Genomic DNA, 15,510 nt, shown 5'->3' with positions numbered 1-15,510 from the left:
GAATTTATTTGTTCAGTGTTTTAATTACTATTCCTGCTGCTGGGCGAGACAAAAAACTAGATATAGGCTACGTGTGAAGAATTGTTTTTTTTCTTGTAAGTGTGATAACAATATGTTACTCCCAAGAATATCCAGTAGAGGGAGACAATGAACTACTCTTGGACTTGGGCAGCTGCGACTGTAAATTTAGACACATGCAGTCTATGATTTAACCAGGTGAATCTAATTGAACAATCAGTACAATGTCTTTCAAAGCTTCTTCTGAACAAAGCTTCAAATCATCACAAACTCAAACAACATTCAAACACATTCTATGAAGTTTAAGATAATATCTTGATTGTTCACTTCATTCTGTTTTTAATCTGAGTGTGTGCACATGCTTCAGGGCTTTATTGCACTCAAATGGTTTGAGCAGGTAGCCATATACATCGAAAAGGAAATGTTCCCCTAAATATATAGAAACCTAATAATTATTAGTACACCCATATGCAGTGGTGCTAAATTATTTGTAGAAGGATGAAAACACACGAGTAAGAGGCAGTGGGATTACAGAACGATAGAATACACAGGCAACAGCACTTAAAAGAAAAAGAAAAATCAGCCACAAAATGCTTATTTGTTTTAAATTAGAGAGGTCTGTTAATGTTGTTAGTCTTATTGTTTTTTATTATAATTTATAATAATAACTAATATTAATAAGAATATTTTGTATATTATAATACGATGTATTATATATCTTATTTTATTATTTTAGACATTGTAAAGTCTTTAAATATTTCCTACGTTCTTTGGATTGAAATGTCTCCCTTTTTTCCATAATTCTTTAAAATTAAATAAATCAGACTTTCTAATAATCCGAGTCCGATGGTGAAGGTGCTGTGTGTGTGTGATGGTGAAGGTGAAGGTGCAGTAGATGAGACTGAAGACATAACAGGTGTCATTTTTTTGTCAAATATCACATTTTCATTTGTGTCATTCCAAAAATATGATGAATTTGACAGAGTTTAACAAAAATGGAATACCACAAAACATTGCCTTTTTTTATGAGTTACAGTTGACATGTTACAGCCAATTGGGACCATGACTTTAACTTTGAGTTGATTAAGACAGGACCAATGAAATGCTTTTATCCACATGTCCAGTCAAAATCATTGTAATCTTTTATATGCATATATGCTATGTTTATGAAATCCAGAAAAGCAACTGGAGTAGCATCTTCTGCAGAGCAAGATAGGAAAGCAGTGCAATAATCTTGTACAAATATGGATTTAATTATTGCAATTTTTGATAAATAATAAACATTTTGTAATTTTTATCCCTTCACTCCCTTCACTCTTTTAAACCTGATATGAACAAGAGCTCATGGTAACCATCATTGCCTTTATTTGCTTCAAATGTACCAGCGTAAGAGCAGACTACAAGTAACATCTTGTGCCCTCTCTGTTCCCCTCCCAGCCTCACTTCTGAGGACAGCCAGCATTGAATCATTTACTTCGTCCAAATTAAAATTTGGAATCTGCATGCATTATATATTCACCCGTGCTCGGACAAATCCTCTTAACTGTGGGAGAAATTGTCAGGATGTGTCCTGTAGAAAAGTAAGAGCCTTGTCTGGTTGTATTGCCCGTAGCAAGGGAGCATCTCAATCTGTCACTCAAAGTCCACACACACACACACACACACACACACACACACACACACACACACACACACACACACACACACACATGCACCAACCACAGTAAATCAGCTTATGAATAATATATACTTGTACTTTCTTTATTAATATTAAACATTGCATAATGAAGCACCGACTATAAGCAAATCCCAGAGCAATATTCATATTACCATGAGCTGTCCTGGAGTGGACCTCTCATTGTTTATGTCAGTCCTGTTGTGGTGAAACACATAAAAAATGTCTGCTATTTAACCTCAACACTTAATCCTTTCTTTGTTCTTAAAAACGACATTATGTTAAGTGCAGTTGTTTTACTCTCATATATGTTGGTCTATTTTAAGACATTAATGCAATTTTCGTATTCTTTAGAGAGTAAACCAATGTGAGAGGCATGAAAAATGGAAGATAAAAGGATGTGAAGAAGGTTGTGACCCAGAATCCAAGCCGGTTAAGTTGCATGTATTGTCCACTTATGTGCAAGAGCTTCCCTTCAACTTTGTCCCTGGGCTCATTTTTATGATTTAACATAAATTATAAGTGGAAACTTCTTAGACCCCGGGTCATTTTGGGAAAAGACCTAAGAGGTCAACACAATGTCTCTTGTTCCTTGGACAAAACGTTTACCTCAGCCTCATCTCTTGTGTATGTATTTCCTTGCGGTGTGTACAGGTATCTCCCATTCAGCGAAGGCACTTTACCACACATGAGATGCATGTCTCCTCAGAGGCAACACTTTGGACTTAAAACCTTTCCTGTGTCCACAAGCAGGGTATTTGTGGTGTATTGGCCCTGTGCAACCCAGTTTAAACTGCCTTTGCCCGCAGCCAGCAGATACAAGCTATAATGGAGACATTGATGTATTATTGAGAAACCCATGGGGTAAGGATCAAGGAGCTGCCTGCAGCCAGCAGGGATAGCAAGAGAGTGCGTAAACTCGGGATAATGTTTTTCTTCAGCATCCGATGTGTCCACGACGCTGTTGCTCTCTTGGCCCCCGATGCCAAAACGAAGACATTTCATGTAATATCACATACCGAATTTATGCGCTCCAGTCAAAGCAATATGCTCAACAACATGCTCGGTCTATCTGTGAAAGATAGTTGTTAGTGCTGTAGTGTTTCCATGTGGAGTCTGCTGAGGTTATGTCGACTTGAGCCAGAGCTGAGATGACATTTCATTTATATAAATAATTACTGTCCTGAAAGTCCCCTAAGCCTGCCCTGAAGCAATCAAACTTCTAATGCTCTTAAAATTGCCCACCATGTTTTATTAATGGCGGACTATAAAATGCATCGCTATAGCTGCACACTTCCCTGCTGATCCACATGGAAAGAGTGTCAACTTTAAATGGCCGTATTAGGCTTTATATTTTTATTCAACAATGTATTTCAACCAAATTATAGCACGGAGGTTTGATTTATATGGTAAGGTGGGGAAAAAAGAAACTTAAGTGTGTTCTTAAAGCGTGTACAAAGCACTTACCTGTGCATACACTGGTCTAAATGAATACGGTGAATGATGTGCGTAATGATTGCCCATTAGTGCCATTAATTGCCTCGGAGTGAACCTGATCTGCTCTTCAAGGACTCTCTTATTCTGAATTGTATAAATGGAAAATTAAGGAGGCTCCATTCTAAAAATAAGAATAAAGTATAGTAAGGCAGTGTTAATGTTTCACCCCCCCCAAACAGGTTTGTAATGTGTCCTGACTGTGCCAACAGAGGGTACTGTTGCCTCACAACATGTTTAAATTATCCCAACAACAAAGATGCAGACCCTCTCTGATTCAATGTGAAGAAATAGGTGTTTTATATTTATATTGATCATGTGCAGTAGTGTTATGAGATCATTTAAATGCCACAATAACATACAAGTGTTTAATTATCTAAATTAAAAGTAACCTTTAAACCCAGATATATAATCTGATGGTGTGGGTGGTCTTGCCATTCCAGCCATTTTAAAACTGTTTCCTTCTGGTATTTCAGCTGGCATTATATGAGAGGAAAAGGGAAAACTAGGAAAAGAGTCAGTGAACTGATTAGAACATACAGGAAAAAAGCAGAAAGAAAAGAGAAACATGATAAGACTCTTGGATATTATGCTCTTTTGGATGTAATGACCATAAGAGCTGATAAATGTGAAGGTAAGTGAGTGATTTTGTCACTTCACTAATTTAAATGGCAGACAGTTTGACACTGCCTTTGAAAGAAGTAAGTGATAATTACTTTGTATGGAGCCCAGCGCTGAGCTCCGGGGAGCCACCGCTAGTTGCCCCCTGACAGTGTTCGCGCGTTGTGTTGTCCGCCGCCTTCACGCGCCTTTGGTGTCTGACGCGCAAACGTCACGGGCGCACTTGGATTTGAATCCCATCCCACTCAATGGATGCAATCCCAACCACACATACCCACGCTCACATACACACGCACACAAACAAAAACACAGGCTGCATATAGTCTGCGCGCACACAAATGCAGAGTCCTCCCAAAAAGAACCGCTTTCATCGTGTGAGTCAACGAGAAGTAGCCTCGGCACTGTAGGAAACTAGGAAACATTGGACCTCTGCTTGTTGGACGAGGAGGAGGAGGTGTCTTGTCTGCCCGCCTGCTCTCTCTCTCTCCCCCGTCTCTCTCTCGCTCTCTCTCTCAATCAACGAGGCTTCTGCCAGCAGAGCCAAGAGTTGCCGTTCCGCGCACCGATGCCAAAACGCGCAGGAGGAGTCAGTGCCAAAGGGTCATTTTAGCGCACCACTGCTGAAATGGAAGGACTGTAGGGAATCCTAGAATAAACAGCAGCCATTTGACCCCAGATGATATAATTATATCATTAAAACTAAAGAAAAGGGAGAAGGGAAAGGAGCCAAATAAGAACCTATCACCAGTGGAGTGCTCCGTACTTCATCTGTCACCACGGTCGCTGCAGAAGTGGGCAGTCCAGGATTTTTATCTGCAAAAGGTCATTGCAAAAAACATACCTGCCACATATCAGCTCATCGGCTGCTTTAGTAGCCAGCTGCTTCCTAAAACTACTACTTTGGCTTCATTAAATCCAGGTGTTGCTTCCTCCCGAAGACGCTGCAGGACATTTTTGGACAAACTGGTCTTCCATCCTTATTGCGCTCCTGTCCGATCCTCGCCTCCCGAACGTGCATCAAAGTTGCAGCAGAAGACTGTGAATAGTTGAGGGATTAGGAGAGGGGAAAAGTTGGTCACCTGCGAGCCAGAGAGGACCGACACCACGGTCCAAGCCGACTCCAAGTGCCGTTCACCGGGCGATGCCAGAGTAAATGCCGGGGCAATGTCCCGCCGCAAGCAGGTGAACCCGCAGCACTTATCGTTGACGCACAGGGAGACAGTACGAGGTGAGTTTAATTCCTACAAGACTTCTCACTTCATACATCATTTAGTGTTTATCGTTATTATTAAGTCTGATTTTCTGGGAAGGAATAAAAGTATTTATTTGGATGTATTCATGCATTGTTTTCAGTCTTTGAAAATGCGCCGAACAAGGGAGCTCATTTCCGACAATAACTGGGATTTGTGTAAAATAAATGTACTGTTTGATAACACGTGCACACCACAAGGAAAACACTGTTGTTTAACTTACTTATTAAGGTGAATTTGAGTAATTGTTTATGTTGATATTAGTTGTTCTACACCTTTACAATTTATTACAACAATTCAGTGATATTTCTAATGCGCCTTTTGCAGCTTCATATGACTTTACTACGAGAGATGGTCTTATGACATCTACATTGGGACTGTCTGGCAAAGTGTGTGTGAGTGTGTGTTTGCATGTGCACGCACGTGCGAGCGTGTAATGCAAAATTTCATCACAACACAATTTAGATATTTTCAACCTTATCAACCTATTGCTACATGTGGCTTTGTGATGTGTTCATGAGTACTTTGTTAAACATTTCACTCGTTTTCAAACACAGAGTTATTTCATACACATTTCATATTTCTTTTGTGATTTTGCACGAGTAACTTGTATCTTAATTTAAATGTATTTTTAATTCAAACAAATCTAATTTTCTCCCGCACTCTATCTATCTATCTATCTATCTATCTATCTCTCTCTCTCCCCCCCCCTCTCTCTCTCTCTCTCTCTCGCCCTCTCTCTCTCTCTCTCTCTCTCTCTCTAACACACACACACACACACGCACACACACACACACACACACACACACACACACACACACACACACCACAGTTTTGAAATTATTTTTGCTTGACAAACAAAGGCCTTTCTGCAGTTTAAGGTAACCTTTGAAGACGGTAACACACACGAGAAATCACAAATGTGCACAGAAATCAATTCAGTTCGCCATCACACCAAAAACAAAAACACCACACACAAGGCAACGACAATCTAAACTTTTATTAATACGATATTTAAAAAAACGAAGGGATCGTAACTTTGTTTGAAGCTTTCCAGAACTGCGACCAAAACAAAATTGTGATTAAATTGTGCAGATTTAATCTGAGGAAGGATTTTTTTTTTGTCTTTGTGGGCATATGATTAAAAAGTCGCGTAATCCAATTTCAAATCAATTATATCAATCTAACCTTCATCTCCCAGCGCTCTGCTTTGCCTAAATCCAATTTCATAGAGGCCTAATCTGGGTAATTCATTGCAGAAGTTCATGATGTAATCTTTGGCCAATCTGTTTTGTGTAGAAAAGTGTAAGACGCATTCCGTCCCACCCGACACATTCAGCATTTAGACTAATCATTTACCCCACTCACTCTGTCGCTCTCAAGTCACTGACTTTGCTCTTATTAAGCTCTCACTTGAAATAATTACGGTACATTTTAAACAGCAGTCTGAAATCTAAACGTCCAGTGTTTTTTTTTTTTTTTAATGAGAAAGCTTGGTGCATCCTCAGCAGATTTTAGGCAGATGACAAATATTGCTCCAGCTTGAATATTGATCTGACAGTTTGTTCTCTGTGCTGTCACAGTCACTGCCCGTCAGTTAATTAAGGAGTTGTTACCCCTCAATATATTTTACAACTGTGCAAAATTTATACAGGTTCACCTCAGGCATGTGTGTGTCTGTTCAACATTTACCTGCATGAATCATGACTATTAATTGCAACGTTTTTACACATTCTCATTTGTCTTTTGGGAACTGGTACATATTTAACTCACTGTTAAATATTTGTCTTCCCTCCTTCCAGTTGTGGGTCACTTTGTTTGACATCTTTTTTTTTTTTAACACATTAATCACACAAAACCTCACAGCACCTGCTGTACAGTCAGCAAATTCTTCTGTAGTGCTGAATGTAGATTCTTGCATAATTAGACTGATAATTAGTTTTCAGAGATTATCTTTAAATTTCTTAATTTCCTTGTCCGAGCTGAATCTGAGGTTCAAATGTCCCCAGGGTGCATCTGTTCTTGTCTGAAGCTTTTAATGACTACTTTTCACAGATCTTTCAAATCACCGCTGACCTGTCAGCAGAGACTTGTGTGTCAACTTAGATTGAGACAATTGTTAGACGTTGAGCTCAATCATGTGAGGTGCCGTGTCAATGTTGTGATATAAGTGGTTATTAGAACAAGTGCAGTAGGATGCTGGGCCATCTGGGCCTTGAATCTCGTCCTACCTGTTCTTTCACATGGTACATACTGTCTCCTCCTTGTTGGCCTCTATGACCAGAGAGGCACAAATTCAAGATTTAGGAGAAAATTGGACCTGCAGGTATTTCATATTTTGCAGTTGTTTACTTTTTGATGCTATCAAAGAGAACTGGACTTTAAACAGATGAGGAAAACAATAAATAAAAGCCTTATTATTACCATCCGAATGTTCTCTCTCTCCGAGAACAATGCACGCCTGTGTGCAAGTGTGTGCACTGATGCTCCTGTATTTGCATGAAACGCCTAAGCCATGTTTACCATACGCCTTACCACTTATTAATTATGATTTCACTTCTGAAGCTGTGATGGACTGAAGGCGTTTAATGTACCAATCATTCAATGGCTGGAGGCTGCGTGTCGCTGTGGGCTGTTTCCTTAAGCTGGGTGGGTCTGGAGAGGACCAGGATCACACCTCAGGATGGAGGATCTGAGAAGGGCTGCGGGAAAACTGAAATTTGATTAAATCAACATATATAGAGGGCTATGCATGTACAGCTTTATTGTCAGAGGACGTTTCAGGAAAAAGTGGACTTTACGGTTAATATTCATAGGTTTTAGTGTCAGCTGTCAAGATCAGTCACAAGGTATCTCTTTACACAAGTAATAATGCAAAGTTTCTGCAGGGTGCCAGCATACATATCAACCCCATGTCAGATCAGGGGTTATCCACTGTAACTAAAGACAGCCTTTTGCCCTGCAGACATGCAGCTTATAGGTCATACTTAACATGGAAGTGCAGAGAACCTGAATATCAGCATATTTCTGGACAGGCTTTTAATGGAAGACTATGTTCTGGGGTATTTCTACTTGCCGGACCAGATGTCAAGAGGGACGTACGAGTGACTATGAATGCACACAATGGAGAAGAATGCGCCAAGGAAAGCACTCACACACAGCACATACTGTAAAATTGCACTTATCCCCCTCCAAATGTGTGACCACATATACAAACAAACAAATCACTTGTATAAGCTGTTCTGTCTAAGTTAAATTTGACCTTCAGTTTACAGTTTATCCTTTGTTTTATTAAGAGTGTTGCAGGCAAAAAGACAAAAATCCCCTCTAGGCTTTTTGTTTTTGTTACATATACGTATATATATATATATATATATATATATATATATATATATATATAATAAATCATATATAGAATGATTGACATATACTTATATATATATATATATATATATATATATATAAGTACAGTATATGTCATTGATTCAGCTTGGATTCACATCTATGACAAAAGACTTATCATTGGAATATCATTATGAATTATTCATACATTAACAACTGTTGTTTAGTATCACAGGCCTCCCCTTGTTCAGAGGTATTTTTCCTAATATCATATATAATATAAATTATTACAGAGGACAGTTTTCCGGATCCAGCCATGGAAACGCTTCGTGATAACTGTTTACTCTCACAATTGGCATGCTACTTGTGAAACAGTTAATGTTTTCGCCTTTATTCGCACCATATGGCTGTCAAACACTGAGGGGGGAGAAACCCACCGTACGCACTGCAACGCCACACTAAATATTCACACACATTGTGGTAACCGGATGATAATCTCACAGGAGATGATTGGTGAGTGACGAGTGATTTACTGTGAGTAGTTTGTTCTTCGATTTTCTTTCAATTGAACACATTAAATCAATTTTGCAACGCTATAAAGCTTCTTCTTTTTTATTCTTATTATTGTATCTCTTAAAAATTGTTTGGCAAATTTGATTTATATCCCTAAATGTCATGCCTCACAGCTTGCAAGTCATTTATAAGCGATTTAGTGACAAGTCACAGTCAGCTGCAGAGCCGTATTTTTGCTTACTTTCAGGCTGATAATATAAGATTTATGATAAGAAATGAGACTGCTGCAGATTAAATGGTGATAAGATAATGAAACACACAGGCCTGGCCTTACACAACACACACTGTTGCAGCTCTCCTTGGCAATCGCAGCCGAGAAAAAAAGGGATAGGCTAAGCGAGGCCGCTTGTTGTTTGAATTTTTGATTGCAACCATCTGCAATGTTGCTGGTGTCATTTATTTTCAATGACAGCGTGAATCTTATCCGACTTTACCCTGTGGGGTTTACACGTGTGTGTGTGTGTGTGTGTGTGTGTGTGTGTGTGTTTAGCTCAGCAAATGGAAGGGGAAAACAAAGAAACGGAGACAGGTCTGAACCCATACAGTATGGCCGACTGTCATATGAGTGCCCCTGGCCTTACTCTGCCTTTACCAGCAGAACACAGTGTGCAGCTGGTATTAAAAATGCTGTAGAAGGTCAGGACTTGAGCGGAAAAATACTTTCACAGTTTCTGTTTTAACGCCGCTCAGAAGAATCTCATCAAATTCACATCATTAAATAAAAACAAATGTTTCACACCCAGCAAAATGACATTTTCTCAGTTTCTTATACAACTTATGGGGCCGAGTAGAACTTGTCAAACCGTGTTGGACATTTTAAATTGCATCACGTTCACCTCAGGCATCAATGAAAACAACAAAAACACATTTATAAGAGCGTATAAGGACGAGCACAATAATTATGGATTAGTTGGATTTATAGGGGCAATTAATGTCTGAGGAATCTCATATACATGATGCAACTCGGCATGTGTTGCCTTACCTAGCTGGTTTGACCCGGCCACTACTGTGAAAAACACCGACGAGGGCATCACATTTACTGTAGCATATACCAGGTTTGACGGTAAAATTACAACAGAACTCAACTCTTTGGCAAGCATTTTTAATATTTGCACATTTAAAAATAAAGAGCTGCAAATGAAACAATTCATCGCCTCAGACAACACTGTTTGTTCATTAAGTGCTTGTTGGCCGGGCGTTTTTTTGACCTTTTGCACAACTGGAAATATTAGTGAAAGAGGCCCATTGTCTTCAGCTATGTCTCCCATCTGGTACATATTGTGCAGCGGCAGTGTGCAGCAGGCAGCAGCAGCAGTGGAGTGACTGACTGACTCTCTCCTCGTCAAACTGATAGGGGGTGCTCTAAGGCTGCCTGACTTAACTCACACTTGATAAGGCAGAGTAGCAGGACTGTCACTGGGGTGAATATAGCTCTGTGTATGTGCGTGTGTGAGAGACAGAGAGAGACCAAGAGAGAGAAATAAAGTATGTGTGGTATCATGTCAAGACAGCCGGGTTTCATTGCTATCATCACGCCTTCTCAACGATGGCATGTTTGACAGTGTGTCTGCTATGCTCCCTTACCTATCGAGCGTGTTCCTCTCCCATAGCAGTTTATACGGCGAGAATTAGACACCGTCAGTCATGATGATAGGCTACATTTAGTGTTATTCTTTCGTGTTTCCATGTCAATGTATGTCCACCACCTTTTTTTTTTTTTTCTGCAAGCATTTCATGTTCAGTTCCGTCTTGCACCTGGTTTTTTTTCTCACACAGGTGAGCCTCGGGATAGACGAGTGAGCGGGTTTTAGAGAGGGGTGCGGTGTTAAGAAGAAGTCCGACTGATATTCCAGTGGCATGGTGACAGTGCCAACGCCTATTAATTTACTGCTTTTTGCCCCAAGGCCATGTTACTCAACCACGTTAAAACAGGCCTTACTCTATTTGTCTCTTGCATAAAGTCCAAATGCCCAGGTGTGTGTCATTCTGTTGACTTGACGTTGTCTTTTTTCCCAATATCCAACACACAAGGATGTCATGCCACCTGCCTTGTTTTCAACGTCAGACATGAGAGCGAGCGCCATATTGTTAGCAGAGATCTTCCGCACAGTCCTACTTATATGCATCGCACATATGCACACGTGCATGCACGCGCTTGTGTGAACACTCTGGAACATTGCTTCATGTGAATCGTGGTCGCAAGCTGTGAACTGTAGGTAAATATGTGTTTGTGTTCCTTCTTTGCCGCCAAAGATTATGAGATGGAAATTATTTGGCAGGCATCCAGGAACCCATCTCCATTTAGAGAAAAGATATTTGGCATCGGATCATCACTCCAGGGCGAAGTGAGTGGACTGGAACGCATGTGTGTGTGGGTGTGTGTGTGTGAATAGGGTGTGTGTGTGTGTGTGTGTGTGTGTGTGGGGTGGGGGGGTGGGGTGGTGATTCATAGTTGCAAAGAAATATTTGAAATAATAAAAACTGGGTAAAACTGTGTGTAATATTCAGCCGTAACTCTGCTCGAGTTTAACGGTTATGACTGGGAATTTAAAGGAGTAACGCCTCCCTGGCAGTTTGAGATGGGTGATAAGAGAGTTTAGGATCTCTGCTCTGATAACTACACACACACACACACACACACACACACACACACACACACACACACACACACACACACACACACACACACACACCAGCACACACCCTCTTTGTCTAATCTTTGCAATTATTAGGGTGTCATGTTTGGAGAAAGAGAGAAGAAGAGAGGCAAAAAGGGGAGGGGTGCGTGGGTTTGCGGGGTGCTAGAAGTGGCGGAGCGGCAGAGACAGGCAGGCGCTGCTATATACTCCTCTCCCAGGCATCAACACCTCTCCCTGGGTACCCGCTCATTCAGACGCCCCTAGAGTCTCTGGAGCTTCAGGTTTCCTCCGGGCTCTTTTAGAAGAGGACACATTTTCTGGTGCATCGGGGTAGTGTTTAAAAAAAATGGAAGTTGTCCATGAGGGATTTATGTTAAGCTGAGGGACTCAGTCTACACCATAGGGGAGGTGGCGGGGAAGAATGTGTAATGGTTATTAATGACCGTGTCAGATCTGTGAAGAATGAGATTTACTCTCTTAACAGGACCTCGGGTTTGGCTTTATAGATTTTCTGTCTGTGGAGAATAGTGTGTTCAAACTCACCTGTGTGCTGCTCCAACACACTGAGACATCTTACTGTTTTTCTCTTTCTCTTTCTCTTCTTTCGTTTTTCTTTTTTCTCTGTCTTATTCTGTGATAACATGAACACACACACACACACACACATACACACACACACACACACACACACACACACACACACACACACACACACACACACACACACACACACACACACACACTAGTGGTGGCTGTGGCCTCTGCTACGCTACACTTTGTTTTACTGCACAAACTGGGGCTCCCACGTGGTGAAGGCAGCCGTCTAGCTATGACAGCTTAGTGTAGCAAAGGCCCTCACCGGAAACCCAGCGTTCACTGAAATGAATAGCTTCCTGGCCACACTCTCACACACACACACACACACACACACACACACACACACACACACACACACACACACACACACACACACACACACACACATAGAGTGTATATGCTGCTGGGTCCCGCCCACGCTGATCTCTCCTGGATAGGCTGCGCAGGTGTTTGTCTCGGCGAAGTAGCTTTACAGCATGCATTGCCATGAAAATGACACAATTGTGAACGCAATGCTCTTCTCGTGTGGTAGGGAGGGGTGGCTTTTATCAGGTAATGTTACGACTAAACTTCGCTATGTAATATTTTCTCTGGCTGTGTCTCTTTCTTTCTTATCTTTCTGTAACTCTTTAAAAAAACAACTGATTTACATCTTCTTCTTTTCTTTCTCCAGCAGCAGAGGCCAATCATGATTCAGGAGCGGCATCTCCATCTCCGCAGCTGTCCACCCCCAGCCCTCGGAGGGTGGGACCCGGGGAGCATGACATGCTGACCTGCGGCCAGTGCCAGACCAACTTCCCTCTGGGCGATATCCTGGTTTTCATCGAGCACAAGCGCCGCCTGTGCCGGGGGCTCCGAAGTGGACCGGGGTCCTTCTCCAAACCGGGGGAGACCGGCAGGATCACTGGCATTCCAATCTCTCCCAGGTCTCTGGAGCTGGGCAGAGGGTCCATTCCGGTGGAGATTGGCATCCAGGTGACTCCCAGCAGAGAGGAGGATCTGGAAAGGAGGCTGACACCGGCCAGGGGGATCTGCCCAAGACGGGAGAGAAGAGGTACGGAGACTGGAACACACTGAACATTTAGATGTAGTTAGAAGAACCACTAAGAAGCTCAATGGGAAGTTTTGAATAGAGCTCTCTTTGTCAGTATATATATTCACCTGTGTTAAACACAAACGTATAGGTTCAAAACACACACACACACACACACACACACACACACACACACACACACACACATGCACACACACACACACACACACACACACACACACACACATGCACACACACACACACACACACACACACACACACACACACACACGCACACACACAACACACACACACACACACACACACACACACACACACACACACACACACACACACACACACACACACACGCACCTCTCACCTGTCCAAGACAGATAGCTCTCTTTAAAGAATCCCAGCTGCTTGTTATTTTGACAGTGGCCTTCAGGAGGGATTAATGTAGCCTGGGATGATTTCATTAGAGTGAGTGAGAGCCACACTGTATGTCTATTCTACGCCGTTCTAAGTAAAACATCACACACACATGCACACACAAAATCACACAGCCCAAACAAACACACACCGGCAGGCCTGAAGGACTTCTTCAGCTGAAACCAATTGTGAAAGGCGAGGAAGAAGGTGATAGAGGAGCCGCCCCCATAGTGTGTGTACGTGTGTGTGTGTGTGTGCACGTGTGTGAGCGTTTGTAAAGAAATCCTGCAGCATATGAAAAAAAAGAGGTTAAGAAAGCTGATTAAAATTCATCTGTGTGCGTGGTGAGGAGAAGGGGATTAATAAAGCAGCAAGGCCGTTCATCTGGCTGTGAGGGGGGGTGAGGCCTGTAGACTGCCAGCGCTGCGGGGAAACCAGTTCAAAGTTATCAGAGGAGACAGTCGCCACCATCACACCCGAGAGCTGGGAAGGCTATCCAGGATTACACAGACTTCAGGAGACTAAGAGAGGGACTTGGTGCGAGGAGGGAGACGACTGTATTGTAGAAGTTAGCAGACAGAATTACATGTAAAAAGATTATACAGTTAACACAGAAGCTGGCCACTACAGTGTCCTAAACTGGAGACTTACATCGTAAAGGGTAGACTTTTATATGCATTATATTATATTATATTATATTTATGTACCTATAATATAATGCATTGTTAAGGTCTTAAAAAAGGCATTAAAATGAGTAAAAATGAGAAATGCTATTAAAACATCAGTAAACATTGTCGTGCTGGATTATAGTAAAATTCACACGTTAGAACGTTTTGATGATATTCTCCTTAATAAAACAAAGTTCCAAATGAAGGGCAACACGAGAGAGAAGCGTTATGCTCGAGTTATACTGGTGCATTAGGAGTGACTTTTTAATTTAGGCGAGTTTAACTGTAGTTTTTCTATGTCACACATACATCAATTTGTTCTGGGGAGACACTACAGGTGAACAGGGTAAACATTTTAACTAAGGGATATCAATATCAAACTTCCCCAGTTGATAACTTACAATAAGGAAATTCATTTGTGAATTACAAGTTTGTTTTAAACTGTATGTTTTGCACCTTAATGTGTTTTTTGGATATTTTCTTTCCACTAGTCTAAAAGAAGACATGCTATGGAAGCAAAATTGCCCAAACTCTCAAAATTGAGTGCATGAAAAAATTATGATTTTGCCTGTAGTGTCTCGCCTTAAACTGCTCCGTGAAATGTTGTAAAAAATCCTTCTGGGACACATAACTTTATAGACTCGCACATTTTATGCATTTCAGGATCAAAGCAGGGTGTAGACATCTTTTGTCATCACTACAGAAATCTGCACACATGCACAGTTCCAGTGTGTGGCCAGCAGCTGTGTGTGGTCACCATCTTTTGCAGTGGGAAAAATGTATTGAAGGAGATCACAAACCGCACAGTTTTAGATGCCATGGCAAATATTTAGAAAATAAAAATTGAGAATGAGAATTTTGTAGGCAATTCTTCAAGTCTTTGCTTTAAATCAGAAATAAAAATCATCAAATTTTTCTGTTACACTTCGGACATTTAATGAACGTCAAACCACCGAGAAGCTCTGTTGCAGCGTAAAATGGAACTCATTTGGAAGCTTATGCAATGAAAAAGATTCAATGCATTTTTATATGGCAGTTTGTCTGTTAGGTGGTCAGAGGAAAAACATTTAGAGTCAGCGAGTGAGTCAGCCTGTTACGGCAACAGTCAGTGCAAGACAGATACTCTTATCACTCAGAGAACAGGACATGAAAGCACTCCAAGCTCCAA

General features: G+C 41.3%; 2 protein-coding genes across 4 annotated transcripts in view; one reads left to right on the top strand and one right to left on the bottom strand.

Moving 5' to 3' along the window:
• LOC115003692 (poly(A) polymerase type 3-like) overlaps positions 1-15,510 on the bottom strand; it is a 981,812-nt gene that overhangs the window by 815,589 nt on the left and 150,713 nt on the right. The gene's annotated exons all lie outside the window — the stretch shown is intronic.
• bcl11bb (BCL11 transcription factor B b) overlaps positions 4,492-15,510 on the top strand; it is a 31,272-nt gene continuing 20,253 nt past the window's right edge. The window contains exons 1-2 of one of the 3 annotated variants that reach the window (XM_029425575.1): positions 4,492-5,036; positions 12,883-13,263. In XM_029425575.1, coding sequence (XP_029281435.1) covers positions 4,973-5,036; positions 12,883-13,263 — 445 coding nt within the window. In that variant the 5' untranslated portion in view covers positions 4,492-4,972. Of the gene's footprint in view, positions 5,037-11,123; positions 11,190-12,703; positions 12,762-12,882; positions 13,264-15,510 lie in introns of those variants that run through there. The other 2 variants (XM_029425577.1, XM_029425576.1) reach the window with 2 other exon arrangements.

Source organism: Cottoperca gobio, chromosome 24 (assembly GCF_900634415.1).
Source record: "Cottoperca gobio chromosome 24, fCotGob3.1, whole genome shotgun sequence".
Lineage (NCBI taxonomy): Eukaryota > Metazoa > Chordata > Actinopteri > Perciformes > Bovichtidae > Cottoperca > Cottoperca gobio.
This window is presented reverse-complemented; position numbering and strand designations above follow the sequence as displayed.